The sequence below is a fragment of the Amblyraja radiata genome, unplaced genomic scaffold, assembly GCF_010909765.2.
Source record: "Amblyraja radiata isolate CabotCenter1 unplaced genomic scaffold, sAmbRad1.1.pri scaffold_1273_ctg1, whole genome shotgun sequence".
NCBI classification, from domain to species: Eukaryota; Metazoa; Chordata; class Chondrichthyes; order Rajiformes; family Rajidae; genus Amblyraja; species Amblyraja radiata.
Genome location: NW_022630456.1, coordinates 1 through 14,872, shown reverse-complemented (window position 1 = coordinate 14,872; position 14,872 = coordinate 1). Strand labels below are relative to the sequence as shown.

At 55.0% G+C, this 14,872-nt stretch overlaps 1 protein-coding gene across 1 annotated transcript; it reads left to right on the top strand.

The window, feature by feature from the left end:
* Positions 1-175: 175 nt before the first annotated feature.
* On the top strand, positions 176-14,814 carry LOC116969819 (collagen alpha-1(XI) chain-like; the record flags this gene model as incomplete). The annotated part of the gene is made up of 9 exons (XM_033016599.1): positions 176-301; positions 5,481-5,537; positions 5,785-5,838; positions 6,460-6,513; positions 8,792-8,845; positions 11,053-11,106; positions 13,828-13,881; positions 14,069-14,113; positions 14,733-14,814. Coding segments are annotated over exons 2-9 (448 nt in total), but the record flags the coding sequence as incomplete, so codon positions are not given.
* Between the last annotated feature and the right edge of the window lie 58 nt (positions 14,815-14,872).

Sequence of the window (14,872 nt, the reverse complement as noted above, 5' to 3'; positions counted from 1 at the left end):
TATAGTTTGTTTGGCGGGTGTGGGGATGGTGCATGTGTGGGGTGGGTATGGGGGTGGGGGTATTAGGTGAGGGGGTTGGAACACAGTGTGTTGGGGATGTGGGTGTGTGGGGGTGTTGAGGGGGTCACAGAGTGGGGAGGTTGGGGTTCCTCCTGCAGTGTCATTGCCTGATGTGTGACTCCTCTCTCCCTCTCTCCCTCCCTCTCTCTCCCCACAGTTCCGGTACGGGTCAAGTGGTGAGAAGGGACCGCCCATATCAGCGCAGGAAGCCCAAGCCCAGGCCATCCTTCAACAAGCCCGGGTAAGTCACCATGCCAAGTGACCGCTCAGGCCTCTGGCCCCCTCATGCCACCAGCGGTCACCCCGTGGTCAGCCTCTCTCCAAGGCCCGGTTACCAGTCAGAGGCTGAGGAAGAGGTTGTGAGGAACTTCTTTAGTCAGAGGGTGGTGAATCTGTGGAATTCATTGCCACAGACGGCTGTGGAGGCCACAAGTCAGTGGATATATTTAAGGCAGAGATAGATAGATTGTTGATTAGTGCGGGTGTCGGGGGTTATGGGGAGAAGGCAGGAGAATGGGGTTAGGAGAGATAGATCAGCCATGATTGAATGGTGCAGACTCGATGGGCCGAATGGCCTAATTGTACTCCTATAACTTGTGTGCAATCCATACATGGATAAGTGTAGAGGTACGTGGGTCGAATGCGGGCAAATGGGACTAGTGTTTGTTTACTGTCACCTGTGAGAAGCTTTTGTTGGGTGATGGGGCATGTTGGTTGGCAATGGGCCGAAGGGCCTGTTTCCATGTTGGGTGACTCTGTGACTCTATACATGAGCACATTCAAGTTATACATGAGGGGGGAAAGAATAATAGGAACCTGAGGGTCAACCTTTCCACACAGAGGGTGGTGGGTGTATGGAACGAGCTGCCGGAGGAGGTAGTTGAGGCTGGGACTATCACAACGTTTAAGAGACACTTGGACAGGTACATGCTTAGGACAGGTTTTGAGGGATATGGGCCAAACGCGGACAGGTGGGACTAGTGTAGAAGGGGCATGGGCAAGTTGGGCTGAAGGAAGGGCCTGTTTCCACGCTGTGTGACTGTGACTCTAGACCAAGCACAACAGGTAATACACAGAATATAGTCCAGAGAAGAGAATATAGCATTTAAGTTAGAGAGTCAAGACTGTTTTATTCTCATATGTCCCGAAATGGAACTATGAAATTCTTACTAAGAATTGCTGAGAAAAAGTGCAAGGCCATAATGAGGTAGGTTGGAAGAGTGCTGGCAACATCCTCGTAAATCTTTTCCGAGCCCTTTCCAGCTTGACAATATCTTTCCTGTAACATGGTGCCCAGAACTGAACACAATATTCTAAATTCTTATACAACTGCAACATGACCTCCCAAATTCTATACTCAATACTCTGACTGATGAAGGCCAAAGTGCCAAAAGCCTTTTTGACCACCTTATCTACCTGCGACTCAACCTTCAAGGAACCATGCACCTGTACTCCTAGATCCCTCTGCTCTACAACACTACCCAGAGGCCGACCATTCACTGTGTAGGTCCTGCCCTTGTTCGACGTCCCAAAATGCAACACCTCACACTTCTCTGTATTAAATTCCATCAACCATTCCTCCGCCCACCTGGCCAATCGATCCAGATCCTGCTGCAATCGTTCACAACCATCTTCACTATCTGCAAAACCACTCACTCTTGTATCATCAGCAAACTTGCTAATCTTGCCCTGTGTGTTCTCATCCAAATCATTGATGTAGATGACAAACAGTAACGGGCCCAGCACTGAACCCTGAAGCACACCACTAGTCACAGGCCTTCAGTCTGAGAAGCAACCTTCCACCATCACCCTCTGCTTCTTTCCATGGAGCCAATTTGCTATCCATTCAGCTATCTCTCTTCTTGGATCCCATGCGATCTAACCTTCCAGAGCAGCCTACCATGCGGAACCTTGTCGAACGCCTCCATCATCTGGTGAGGTAGTCACGGTGTTGGTGTTTGTGGATAGTTTCGACGGGCTGTCTGTCATGGTCTGGTTGCCGACAGTAACTGGTCATTGACTGCGTTCGTTTGCCGCTGTGTTGTTACGGTTTATTGGGCTGTTCAGCTGCAGCGTCACAATGTCTTGTCCCATAACCACAAAGGGCAACAATTACACTCTCGCCTCTCACTTAACCCTTCATTCCCCAGCTCACCACCGGCTGTGACTCAGAGCAGAAACATCACCGTGGAGGAGGTGTGGGGTCAGAGTTCCCTGGTCACTGATCCTCACCCCGCTGACCCCTCACCCCGCTGACCCTTCACCTCGCTTCCCCCTCACCCCGCTGACCCCTCACCCCGCTGACCCCTCACCCCGTTTCCCCCTCACCCCACTGACCCCTCACCCCGCATCCCCCTCATCCTGCTGACCCCTCACCCCGCTGACCCCTCACCCCGCTGACCCCTCACCCCGCTGACCCCTCACCCCACTGACCCCTCACCCCGCTCACCCCTCACCCCGCTGACCCCTCACCCCGCTGACCCCTCACCCCGCTGACCCCTCACCCCGCTGACCCCTCACCCCGCTGACCCCTGCAGCCCACTCCTCACTGACCACTACAGTTGAATCTGTAGTAAGGAAGGGTTTATTTATTTCAAGAGGGCTTGTATACAAACACAGGGATGTAACGCTGAGGCTCTATAAGGCGCTGGTCAGGCCGCATTTGAAACATTGTGAGCAGTTCTGGGCCCTGTATCTGAGGAAGGATGTGCTGGTTCTGGAGAGGGTCCAGAGGAGGTTTACAAGAACGATCCCAGGAATGAGTGGGTTAACGTACAATGAGCGTTTGTCGGCGCTGGGCCTGTACTCGCTGGAGTTTAGAAGTTGAAATGTACAGAATAGTGAAAGGCCCGGATAGAGTGGATGTGGAGAGGCTGTTTCCACTAGTGGGAGAGTCTAGGACCAGAGGTCACAGCTTCAGGATTAAAGGACATTCCTTTAGAAAGGAGATGAGGAGGAATTTCTTTAGTCAGAGGGTGGTGAATCTGTGGGATTCTTTGCCACAGACGGCTGTGGAGGCCACAAGTCAGTGGATATATTTAAGGCAGAGATAGATAGATTCTTGATCAGTGCGGGTGTCAGGGGTTATGGGGAGAAGGCAGGAGAATGGGATTAGGAGGGAGAGATAGATCAGCCATGATTGAATGGAGGAGTAGAGTGTGCGTTGGAAGGTGGAGTTGGTGAGTTGTGCCGTGTGATCTGTATCTGTACACTGATTCAGATTCAACTTTAATTGTCATTGTCAGTGTACGGTACAGAGACAACGAAATGCAGTTAGCATCTCCCTGGAATAGCGACATAGAATATGATTTCAATAAATAAATCTATTTACATGCATACAGTCATAGTGTTTTTCCTGTGGGAGGAGTGTCCGGGGGGGGGGGGGTGATTGGCAGTCACCGAGGTACATTGTTGAGTAGAGTGACAGCCGCAGGGAAGAAGCTGTTCCTGGACCTGCTGGTCCGGCAACGGAGAGACCTGTAGCGCCTCCCGGATGGTAGGAGGGTAAACAGTCCATGGTTGGGGTGAGAGCAGTCCTTGGCGATGCTGAGCGCCCTCCGCAGACAACGCTTGCTTTGGACAGACTCAATGGAGGGGAGCGAGGAACCGGTGATGCGTTGGGCAATTTTCACCACCCTCTGCAATGCCTTCCGGTCGGAGACAGAGCAGTTGCCATACCATACTGTGATACAGTTGGTAAGGATGCTCTCAACGGTGCAGCGGTAGAAGTTCACCAGGATCTGAGGAGACAGATGGACCTTCTTCAGTCTCCTCAGGAAGAAGAGACGCTGGTGAGCCTTCATGACTAGAGTTGAGGTATTGTGGGTCCAAGAGAGGTCATCGGAGATGTTGACTCCCAGGAACCTGAAGCTGGAAACACGTTCCACCTCCGTCCCGTTAATGTGGATGGGGGTGTGCCTGCCGCCCCTAGACTTCCTGAAGTCTACAATGAGCTCCTTGGTCTTCTTGGAGTTAAGGGCCAGGTTGTTGTCAGCGCACCATGCTGCTAGGAGCTGGACCTCCTCCCTATAGGCCGACTCATCGTTGTTGCTGATGAGGCCAATCACCGTTGTATCATCTGCATACTTGATGATGGTGTTAGTACCATGTACAGGTGTGCAGTCATAGGTGAAGAGGGAGTAGAGGAGAGGGCTCAGCACACAGCCCTGTGGAACGCCGGTGTTCAGGGTGAGGGTTGAAGAGGTATGGTTGTCTAACCTAACAGACTGGGGTCTGTTGGTTAGAAAGTCCAGTATCCAGTTGCAGAGGGAGGGGTCGATGCCCAGGTTACCGAGTTTGGTGATCAGTTTAGAGGGTATAATGGTGTTGAATGCTGAGCTGTAATCGATGAACAGCATTCTTACGTAAGTGTCTCTGTTGTCGAGGTGGGAGAGGGCGGAGTGAAGTGCCGTTGAGATGGCATCCTCCATACTCCTGTTCTTGCGGTAGGCAAACTGATAGGGATCCAGTGTGGGGGGTAGGCAGCTTTTGAGGTGTGCCAGGACCAGCCTCTCGAAGCACTTGGTGATGATGGGGGTAAGTGCAACTGGGCGGAAGTCGTTGAGGCTTGCCGCAGTGGAGTGTTTTGGCACTGGCACGATGGAGGTGATTTTAAGGCACGTGGGGACAACTGCTTGGGCAAGTGACAGGTTGAAGATGTCAGTCCAGACGTCTGTCAGCTGTGCAGCACAGGCCCTGAGCACGCGCCCGGGGATGCCGTCAGGGCCAGCAGCCTTACGTGCATTAGTCCTACTCAGTGCCACGTACACGTCGTAGGGGGTGAGTGTGAGGGGTTGGTGATCGGCAGGGAGCACAGCCTTGATGGCTGTCTCTAGATTGTCCCTGTCGAAGCGGCCATAGAAGTGATTAAGCTCCTCAAGGAAGGAGGCGTCGCTGGATGTGGGGGTGGTGTTGGTGGGTCTATAGTCCGTGATGGCCTGGATGCCTTGCCACATGCGTCGGGGGTCGGAGTTGTTGTTGAAGTGCTCCTCAATCCTGAGCTTATGGCAGTGCTTGGCCTTCTTGATGCCCCTCTTCAGGTTAGCCCTGGATGAACTGTAGGCTCGAGCATCGCCTGACCTGAAAGCGGTGTCCTGTGTACAACTTGATTGTAATCATGTATTGTCTTTCTGGTCAACGTGGTCGTGTTGGGCTGAGTGGCCTTTTGTGGATCATATTACACTAACTCACCATGGCCCATCTCCCTCTGCTGTGTCTAGACTGTGGAGGCGTGTGTCTAGACTGTGGAGGTGTGTGTCTAGACGGTGGAGGTGTGTGTCTAGACTGTGGAGGTGTGTGTCTAGACGGTGGAGGTGTGTGTCTAGACTGTGGAGGTGTGTGTCTAGACGGTGGAGGTGTGTGTCTAGACTGTGGAGGTGTGTGTCTAAACTGTGTTGTGACGCTCATCTCTTTGTCCACAGATCTCCATGAGAGGTCCATCCGGTCCGATGGGATTGACCGGGAGGTCTGGTCCTGTGGTGAGTGACCGGACCCCACCCCTTCCCCCTCCCCCCTCCCCCTCCCCCCTCCTCCCCCCCCAACCTCGCACCCCCTCTCCCACCCCTTCAACCTCCCTCATCCCTCACCCCCCACCACCCTCTCCCTCCCCCCCACCCCGCACACCCTCCCCCATCCCTCACTCCCACCTCCCACCCCCTCCCACAGTGCTATATTGGGGGGGGTGGGGTCTCTGCCCCATTAACCCCTTGTTTTCCGGATCCACAGGGAATCCCGGGCAGTCTGGGTCTGAAGGGCGACTCCGGTGACAGCGGCCCCCAGGTAGGTGGTCAGCTCATGGGGTGGGGGTGAGGGTGAGGGTGGGAGTGAGGGTGAGGGTGTGGGTGAGGGTGAGGTGGGGATGGGGGTGGGGGTGAGGTGAGGGTGGGGGTGGGGCTTAGGTGAGGATGGGGGTGGGGGTAAGAGTGGGGGTGGGGGTGAGTGTGAGGTGGGGGTGGGGGTGAGGGTGAGGTGGGGGTGGGGTGGGGGTGAGGGTGAGGTGGGGGTGAGGGTGGGGTGGGGGTGAGGGTGAGGTGGGGGTGAGATGGGGCTGAGGGTGGGGTGGGGTGGGGGTCAGGTGGGGCTGAAGGTCAGGTGGGGTTGAGGGTGGGGTGGGGGTGAGGGTGAGGTGGGGGCGGGGTGGGGGTCAGGTGGGGGTGAGGGGGTGAGGTGAGACTGAGGGTGGGGTGGTGTGGGGTGAGGGTGGGGTGGGGGTGAGGTGGGGGTGAGGGTGTGGTGGGGCTGAGGGTGGGGTGAGGGTGAGGGTGAGGGTGGGGTGGGGGTGAGGGTGTGGTGGGGCTGAGGGTGAGGTGGGGGTGGGGACTGTGTGTATCGCTAGGTGACACAACGGTTCTCTGGGTGTCACTGGGTGCTGATGCCTCATGGTTTTCTCGTGTGATGCAGGGTCCGCGTGGAATCCAGGGAATGACGGGCTCCATCGGGAGGTTCGGAAAGAGGGTGAGTTCCCACGGGATTGATCGGTCAGCAACGGACTCAAGCTTGGGTATCACTGCTCAATGCCCCTGCCCGCCAACTCCCCCTCCCCTCTCCCATCTTCCCCATGCCCTCTTTCCCTCCCCTCTCCCCCTCCCCTCCTTTCTTTTCCCCTTCACCTTGAACCCATGTCCTCTGGTCCTCGATTCCCCAACTCTGGGCAAGAGACTCTGTGCATCTACCCGATCTATTCCTCTCATGATTTTATACACCTCTATAAGAACTCCCCTCATCCTCCTGCGCTCCATGGAATAGAGACCCAGCCTACTCAACCTCTCCCTATAGCTCACACCCTCTAGTCCTGGCAGCATCCTCATAAATCTTCTCTGAACCCTTTCAAGCTTGACTATATCTTTCCTATAACACGGTGCCCAGAACTGAACACAATATTCTAAATACGGTCTCACCAAAGTCTTATACAACTGCAACATGACCTCCCAACTTCTATACTCAATACTCTGACTGATGAAGGCCAAAGTGCCAAAAGCCTTTTTGACCACCTTATCTACCTGCGACTCAACCTTCAAGGAACCATGCACCTGGACTCCTAGATCCCTCTGCTCTACAACACTACCCAGAGGCCGACCATTCACTGTGTAGGTCCTGCCCTTGTTCGACGTCCCAAAATGCAACACCTCACACTTCTCTGTATTAAATTCCATCAACCATTCCTCCGCCCACCTGGCCAATCGATCCAGATCCGGCTGCAATCGTTCACAACCATCTTCACTATCTGCAAAACCATCCACTTTTGTATCATCAGCAAACTTGCTAATCTTGCCCTGTATATTCTCATCCAAATCATTGATGTATATGACAAACAGTAACGGGCCCAGCACCATTACTGAGGCACACCACTAGTCACAGGCCTCCAGTTTGAGAAGCAACCTTCCACCATCACTCTGCTTCCTTCCATGGAGCCAATTTGCTATCCATTCAGTTATCTCTCCTTGGATCCCATGCGATCAAACCTTCCAGAGCAGCCTACCATGCGGAACCTTGTCGAACGCCTGACTGAAGTCCATGTACACAATATCTACAGCTCTGCCCTCATCAACCTTTTTTGTCACGTCTTCGAAGAAATCAATCAGATTTGTGAGACACGACCTCCCATGTACAAAACCATGCTGACAATCCCTAATCAGCCCTTGCCCATCTAAATGCCTATCTATACTATCCCTCAGAATACTCTCTAGTAACTTTCCAACTAGAGATGTCAAGCTCACCGGCCTATAGTTCCCAGCATTTTCCCTGCAGCCCTTCTTGAAACAAGGCACAACATTTGCCACCCTCCAGTCTTCCGGCACCTGACTGTTTCCTGGGATGTCAGGACTTTCATATGAAGAAAGACTGGATAGACTTGGTTTGTACTCGCTAGAATTTAGAAGATTGAGGGGGGATCTTATAAAAACGTACAAAATTCTTAAGGGGTTGGACAGGCTAGATGCAGGAAGATTATTCCTGATGTTGGGGAAGTCCAGAACAAGGGGTCACAGTTTAAGGATAAGGGGGAAATCTTTTAGAACCGAGATGAGAAAAAGAATGTTCACACAGAGAGTGGTGAATCTGTGGAATTCTCTGCCAAAGAAGTTAGTTGAGGCCAGTTCATTGGCTATAATTAAGAGGGAGTTAGATGTGGCCCTTGTGGCTAAAGTGATCAGGGGGTATGGAGAGAAGGCAGGTACAGGATAATGAGTTGGATGATCAGCCATGAACATATTGAATGGCGGTTCAGGCTCGAAGGGCCGAATGGCTTACTCCTGCACCTATTTTCTTTGTTTCTATGTTTCTCTCCCGTATTTAAGGACGTCTCAGATAGGATCTGGCCAGGTGATTGTGAAAGGCAAGAGAGCAGTGGGGCTTTGACAGAGATCTTTGTGTCTGCTCCAGTTGTAGACAAGGTCCCCGACAATTGGGCAGAAGACAGCGGTCTGAAGAAGGGTCTCCACCCAAAAACGTCCCCCATTCCTCCTGTCCACAGATGCTGCCTGACCCGCTGAGTTACTCCAGCACTCTGTCTATCTGAAGGAATTTTTTCAGCTCCCCTCCTCCCCACGACCCCCCCTCACCATGCGACCCCCTTCCCCACGACCCCCCCTCACCCCGTGACCCCCTTCACCCCGTGACCCCCTTCACCCCGTGACCCCCCTCCCCACAACCCCTCCTCCCCGCGACCCCCCATCACCACGAGTGTTTGACCCTCTGTGTCTGTGCCGGACTAACGGGCTGTTGACTTTTGCAGGGACGACAGGGAGCAGACGGTTCCCGGGGAATGCCAGGAGAAACCGGAGGCAAGGTAACCATGACGACCCGGGAACGCCACGGAGTCGGGGCCCGAGGGGAGGGGTGACAGAGACTCATACACATGTACACTCACCCTCACCCACACATATACTCACTCCCACACACACACACACACACACACACACACACACACACACACACCCACACATATACTCACTCACACACACACACACACTCACACACACACACACACACACACACACACACACACACACACACACATATACTCACTCACACACACACACACACACACACACATATACTCACTCACACACACACACACACACACACACACATATACTCACTCACACACACATATACTCACTCACACACACACACACACACTCACTCACTCTCACACACACTCACACACACACGCACACACACACATTTACTCACTCACACACACACACACACACACACACACACATTTACTCACTCACACACACACACACACATATACTCACTCACACACACACACACACACACACCACCACCATATACTCCTCCACCCCCATCTACTCACACCACACAACACCCACCCACACCCCCCCACACACTCACCCTCCTCTCCCCCATACCCTCACACTCACACCCACACTCCCATCTCCCTCACACCCACACCTCACCTCACCCACACTCCCCGCCCCCCTCTCACCCTCCCTCCCACCTTCCACATCCGCCCCCCCCTCACCACTCACATCCACACTCACACCCACACTCACCCTCACTCACACTCACACATACACTCACCCTCACTCACACATACACTCACACCCACACTCACACATACACTCACACCCACACCCACTCACCCTCACCCACTCTCACACATAATCTCACACTCACACCCACACTCACACCCACACCCACACTCACACATACACTCACACCCACACTCACACATGCACTCACACCCACACTCACCCTCACACACCCACACACACACCCTCACTCACACATACACTCACACTCACGCCCACACTCACCCTCACTCACACGTACACACACTCTGATTCACACACCATGTGCACACTCACGCACACACACACACACTCAGTCTGCTACAAATAGTGTCTCACACACACATATGGTAAACAGTCTCGCGCGCACACCCACACCCACTCACACCCACACTCACTCACACTCACACCCACACCCACACCCACTCACACCCACTCACACCCACACCCACACTCACACCCACTCACACCCACACTCACCCTCACTCACACATACTCACACCCACACTCACACATACACTCACACCCACACTCACACACTCACTCACACATACTCACACCCACACTCACTCACACATACACTCACATCCACACCCACTCACCCTCACCCACTCTCACACATAATCTCACACTCACACCCACACTCACACCCACACCCACACCTACACCCACACTCACACATACACTCACACCCACACTCACACCCACACCCACACCTACACCCACACTCACACATACACTCACACCCACACTCACACCTATACCCACACCCACACTCACACATACACTCACACCCACACACACCCTCACTCACACATACACTCACATTCACACCCACTCACCCTCACTCACACATACACTCACACCCACACTCACACTCACACCCACACTCACCCACACATACACACACTCTGATTCACACACCATGTGCACACTCACGCACACACACACACTCAGTCTGCTACAAATAGTGTCTCACACACACATATGGTAAACAGTCTCGTGCGCACACCCACACTCACTCACACCCACACTCACTCACAACCACACTCACACCCACACCCACACTCACCCACACCCACACTCACACCCACACTCACACCCACACCCACACTCACACCCACACTCACATCCACACTCACACCCACTCACACCCACTCACACCCACACCCACACTCACACCCACACTCACACCCACACTCACACTCACACCCACACTCACACTCACACCCACATCCACCCACTCTCACACCCACACCCACTCACACCCACACTCACACCCACTCACACCCACACCCACACTCACACCCACTCACACCCACTCACACCCACACCCACACTCACACCCACACTCACACCCACACTCACACTCACACCCACACTCACACTCACACACACTCGTTTCCCCGCGGGTGTGAATATTGCCGTGCCGTGTTGCTGACGTTTTGTTTCCCAGGGTGACCGTGGTTTTGATGGTTTGCCCGGACTTCCCGGAGTGAAAGGCAATCGGGTGAGAAACAAACTTTAATCCGCACTTTACACCACTCAGAACACCGGGAATACCCGTCCCCCTGCTGGTAATATCTATTCCAGCGCTCGGCAATACCGGGAGGTCTCACCAAGCAGAGAGCCAGTGCCGTGAGTTGTGCCGATGTTCACCACACTCACGCTGACCAAACCCCCGCTCGCCGGCAGAGGGCGACGGCTCGGGTGCGAGAGTGGCCGGCGCATGTCCCGCCCCACCGAGTGTCGGGGGGGGGGGGGCTCGAACGTGTGGAGTACTCACGCTGAGCAAACCCCCGCTCAGCCGGACCCAGGCGCTGTAATCCTTCCCGGGAGACGGTCCCACACCTTTCCTCGACAACCTTCACCTCTCTCTGAGACGCAGGGAGGCGTGTCCTGTACGGGCTCCTCCTCCACACCTTACACTTCCTCACCCTGGTCTACCGTCCGGACACCAAGTGGCGGTCGGTGTTGCCTTCCGGTCGCGAGGGGGGCCCCCAGTGAGACCGAAGATGTCGTGGTTGTGTTGCTCCTGGGCCTGGCCAAGTTGGCCATCCGCGAGTCACGGTGCCAGGCGGACGAGGGCTTTACCTGAGCCGGCTGCCTTCCCCTATTCCGGGGTTACATCCGTTACCAGGTGGGTTTAGGGAGGGACTACGTCCTGTCCACGGGCACCCTGGGGGTTCCGGGACCGCTGGACACCGCGGGGGGTGGAATGTATCCTTGACCACCATGGGGAATAGTTGCATCATAGTGTATTTAGTATTGAAGCGTATTTGTTTGACCTGTAGTATGGTGCTGGGATTCATTTTGATTTAGTTCATACTGTACATATTATTGTAAATAATTGAATACATTATTTTTTGTTATAAAAACAAACTTCTCCTGAGCACCAGTGCAGGGGATCTGGTCGCCTGGAATCTGGGCCCTGGAGAAGTTGTGATCACTGTGACCAAGATGTTTTATGGACAATGGACAATAGGTGCAGGAGTAGGCCATTCGGCCCCTCGAGCCAGCACCACCATTCAATGTGATCATGGCTGATCATCCCCAATCAGTACCCCGTCCCTGCCTTCTTCCCATATCCCCTGACTCCGTTATTTTTAAGAGCCCTATCTAGCTCTCTCTTGAAAGTATCCAGAGAACCGGCCTCCACCGCCCTTTGAGGCAGAGAATTCCACAGACTCACAATTCTCTGTGTGAAAAAGTGTTTCCTCGTCTCCGTTCTAAATGGCTTACCCCTTATTCTTAAACTATGTGTGTGGCCCCTGGTTCTGGACTCCCCCAACATCGGGAACATGTTTCCTGCCTCTAGCGTGTCCAAAACCTTAATAATCTTATGTTTCAATAAGATCCCTCCCTTTTCCCACTGAAACACGGGTCATCTGGCCAGGATCTGACCACAAGGTCCAGTGTGGTCCCTGTTCGAGCTGAACTGTCCACATCCTGTTTCATATTGTGGATGCAGCCCAGACCATCACACAAACCAACCTCCCTTCCATCGCCTCCATCTACACCTCACGCTGCCTCGGCAAGGCCAGCAGCATCATCAAGGACCAGTCTCACCCCGGTCACTCCCTCTTCTCCCCTCTCCCATCGGGCAAGAGGTACAGAAGTGTGAATACGAACGCACACCTCCAGATTCAGGGGCAGTTTCTTCCCGGCTGTTATCAGGCAACTGAACCGTCCTCTCACCAACTAGAGAGCGGTCCTGACCTCCCATCCACCTCATTGGTGACCCTCGGACTATCTTCGATCAGACTTTACTGGCTTTACCTTGCACTAAACATTATTCCCTTATCCTGTATCTGTACACTGTGGACGGCTCGATTGTAATCATGTATTGTCTTTCCACTTTTCACTGTACCTGGGTACATGTGACCATAAACATAACTGTAACTGAAACCCTGTTGGGTTCATCGAACTATCTGTCTGATCCAGGCATCTTGCACTGAGTTAATATTGGGGAACTCACCCACCAACAGAGTCACACAGCACGGAACCAGGCCCTTCCTTCAGCCCAACTTGCCCACACCGGCCAACATGCCCCATCTACACTAGTCACCCAGCACAGAAACAGGCCCTTTGGCCCAACTTGCCCACACCGGCCAACATGTCCCATCTACACTAGTCACCCAGCACAGAAACAGGCCCTTTGGCCCAACTTGCCCACACCGGCCAACATGCCCCATCTACACTAGTCACCCAGCACGGAAACAGGCCCTTCCTTCAACCCAACTTGCCCACACCGGCCAACATGCCCCATCTACACTAGTCACCCAGCACGGAAACAGGCCCTTTGGCCCAACTTGCCCACACCGGCCAACATGCCCCATTTGCACTAGTCCCAGAGTCACGGAAACAGGCCCTTCCTTCAACCCAACTTGCCCGCGTTTGGCCCATATCCCTCCAAACCTGTCCTATTCATGTACCTGTCTAAGTGTATCTTAAACGTTGGGATAGTCCCAGCCTCAAGCACCTCCTCCGGCAGCTCATCCCCGACACCCACCACCCATCACCTTGAACCCGTGACCTCTGGTCATTCCTTGATCTGTCCATGTGCTTCCAGCTTGATGTTGAGAGCCTGCAGTACAATCCCATCACAGTGATCAGTTTATGTGAGTGGTGGAACGTTCCGGCATTCCCGGTATTCCCATTCTCTCCCCCCCCCCCCCCCCCCTCTATCCCGTTCCGGCAGCATCCTGACGTTGTGTTTGTGTTCACACAGGGAGAGACGGGAGGGCAGGGACCGCCGGGAACCACAGGAGAGGATGGCATGAGGGTGAGTAACCACAGGCTGTGTCTGTCTGCCACACCACTGACCACCTGACCACTGACCCCCTGAACACCGATCTCTGACCCCCTGACCAATGACCCCCTGACCAATGACCCCCTGACCAATGACCCCCTGACCAATGACACTCTGACCATCCCTCCGTCCACTCAGGGTTCCTGTGTTTTGTCTCCAGGGAGACGACGGAGAGATCGGGCCACGTGGACTGCCCGGAGAATCTGTGAGTAACCGCACCTCCACCCGGGGGTGGTGGGGGCTGGGTGTTGGGCGAAGGGTGTTGGGCGAAGGGTGTTGGGGGAAGGGTGCTGGGGGCAGGGTGCCGGGTGCTGGGGACAGGGTGCTGGGGGCAGGTGCTGGGTGCAGGGTGCTGGGGGCAGGGTGCTGGGGACAGGGTGCTGGGGGAAGGGTGCTGGAGGCTGGGTGCTGGAGGCTGGGTGCAGGGTGCTGGGGGCAGGGTGCTGGGGACAGGGTGCTGGGGGAAGGGTGCTGGAGGCTGGGTGCTGGAGGCTGGGGGAAGGGTGCTGGGGGCAGGGTGCTCGGTGCTGGGGGCAGGGTGCTGGGGGAAGGGTGCTGGAGGCTGGGGGCAGGGTGCTCGGTGCTGGGGGCAGGGTGCTGGGGGCAGGGTGCTGGGGGAAGGGTGCTGGAGGCTGGGGGCAGGGTGCTGGGGGCAGGGTGCTGGGGGAAGGGTGCTGGGGGAAGGGTGCTGGGGAAGGGTGCTGGAGGCAGGGTGCTGGAGGCTGGGTGCTGGGGGCTGTGGGGGTGGGGGAGGGGGGTCAGCCTGCTGGGTGCACGGCCCCCAATGATGTGTGATCTTTTCTCCCCTCTCTCCCCCCCCGCAGGGTTCCAGGGGGCTGCTCGGACCACGAGGGTCACCTGGACCATCCGGACAACCCGTACGTCACAGAACCTCCATCAGGGAGGGTGGGGGGGGGGGGGAGGGGGAGGGGAGGGGTAGTGGGGGGAGGAGGAGGGGGGGGTA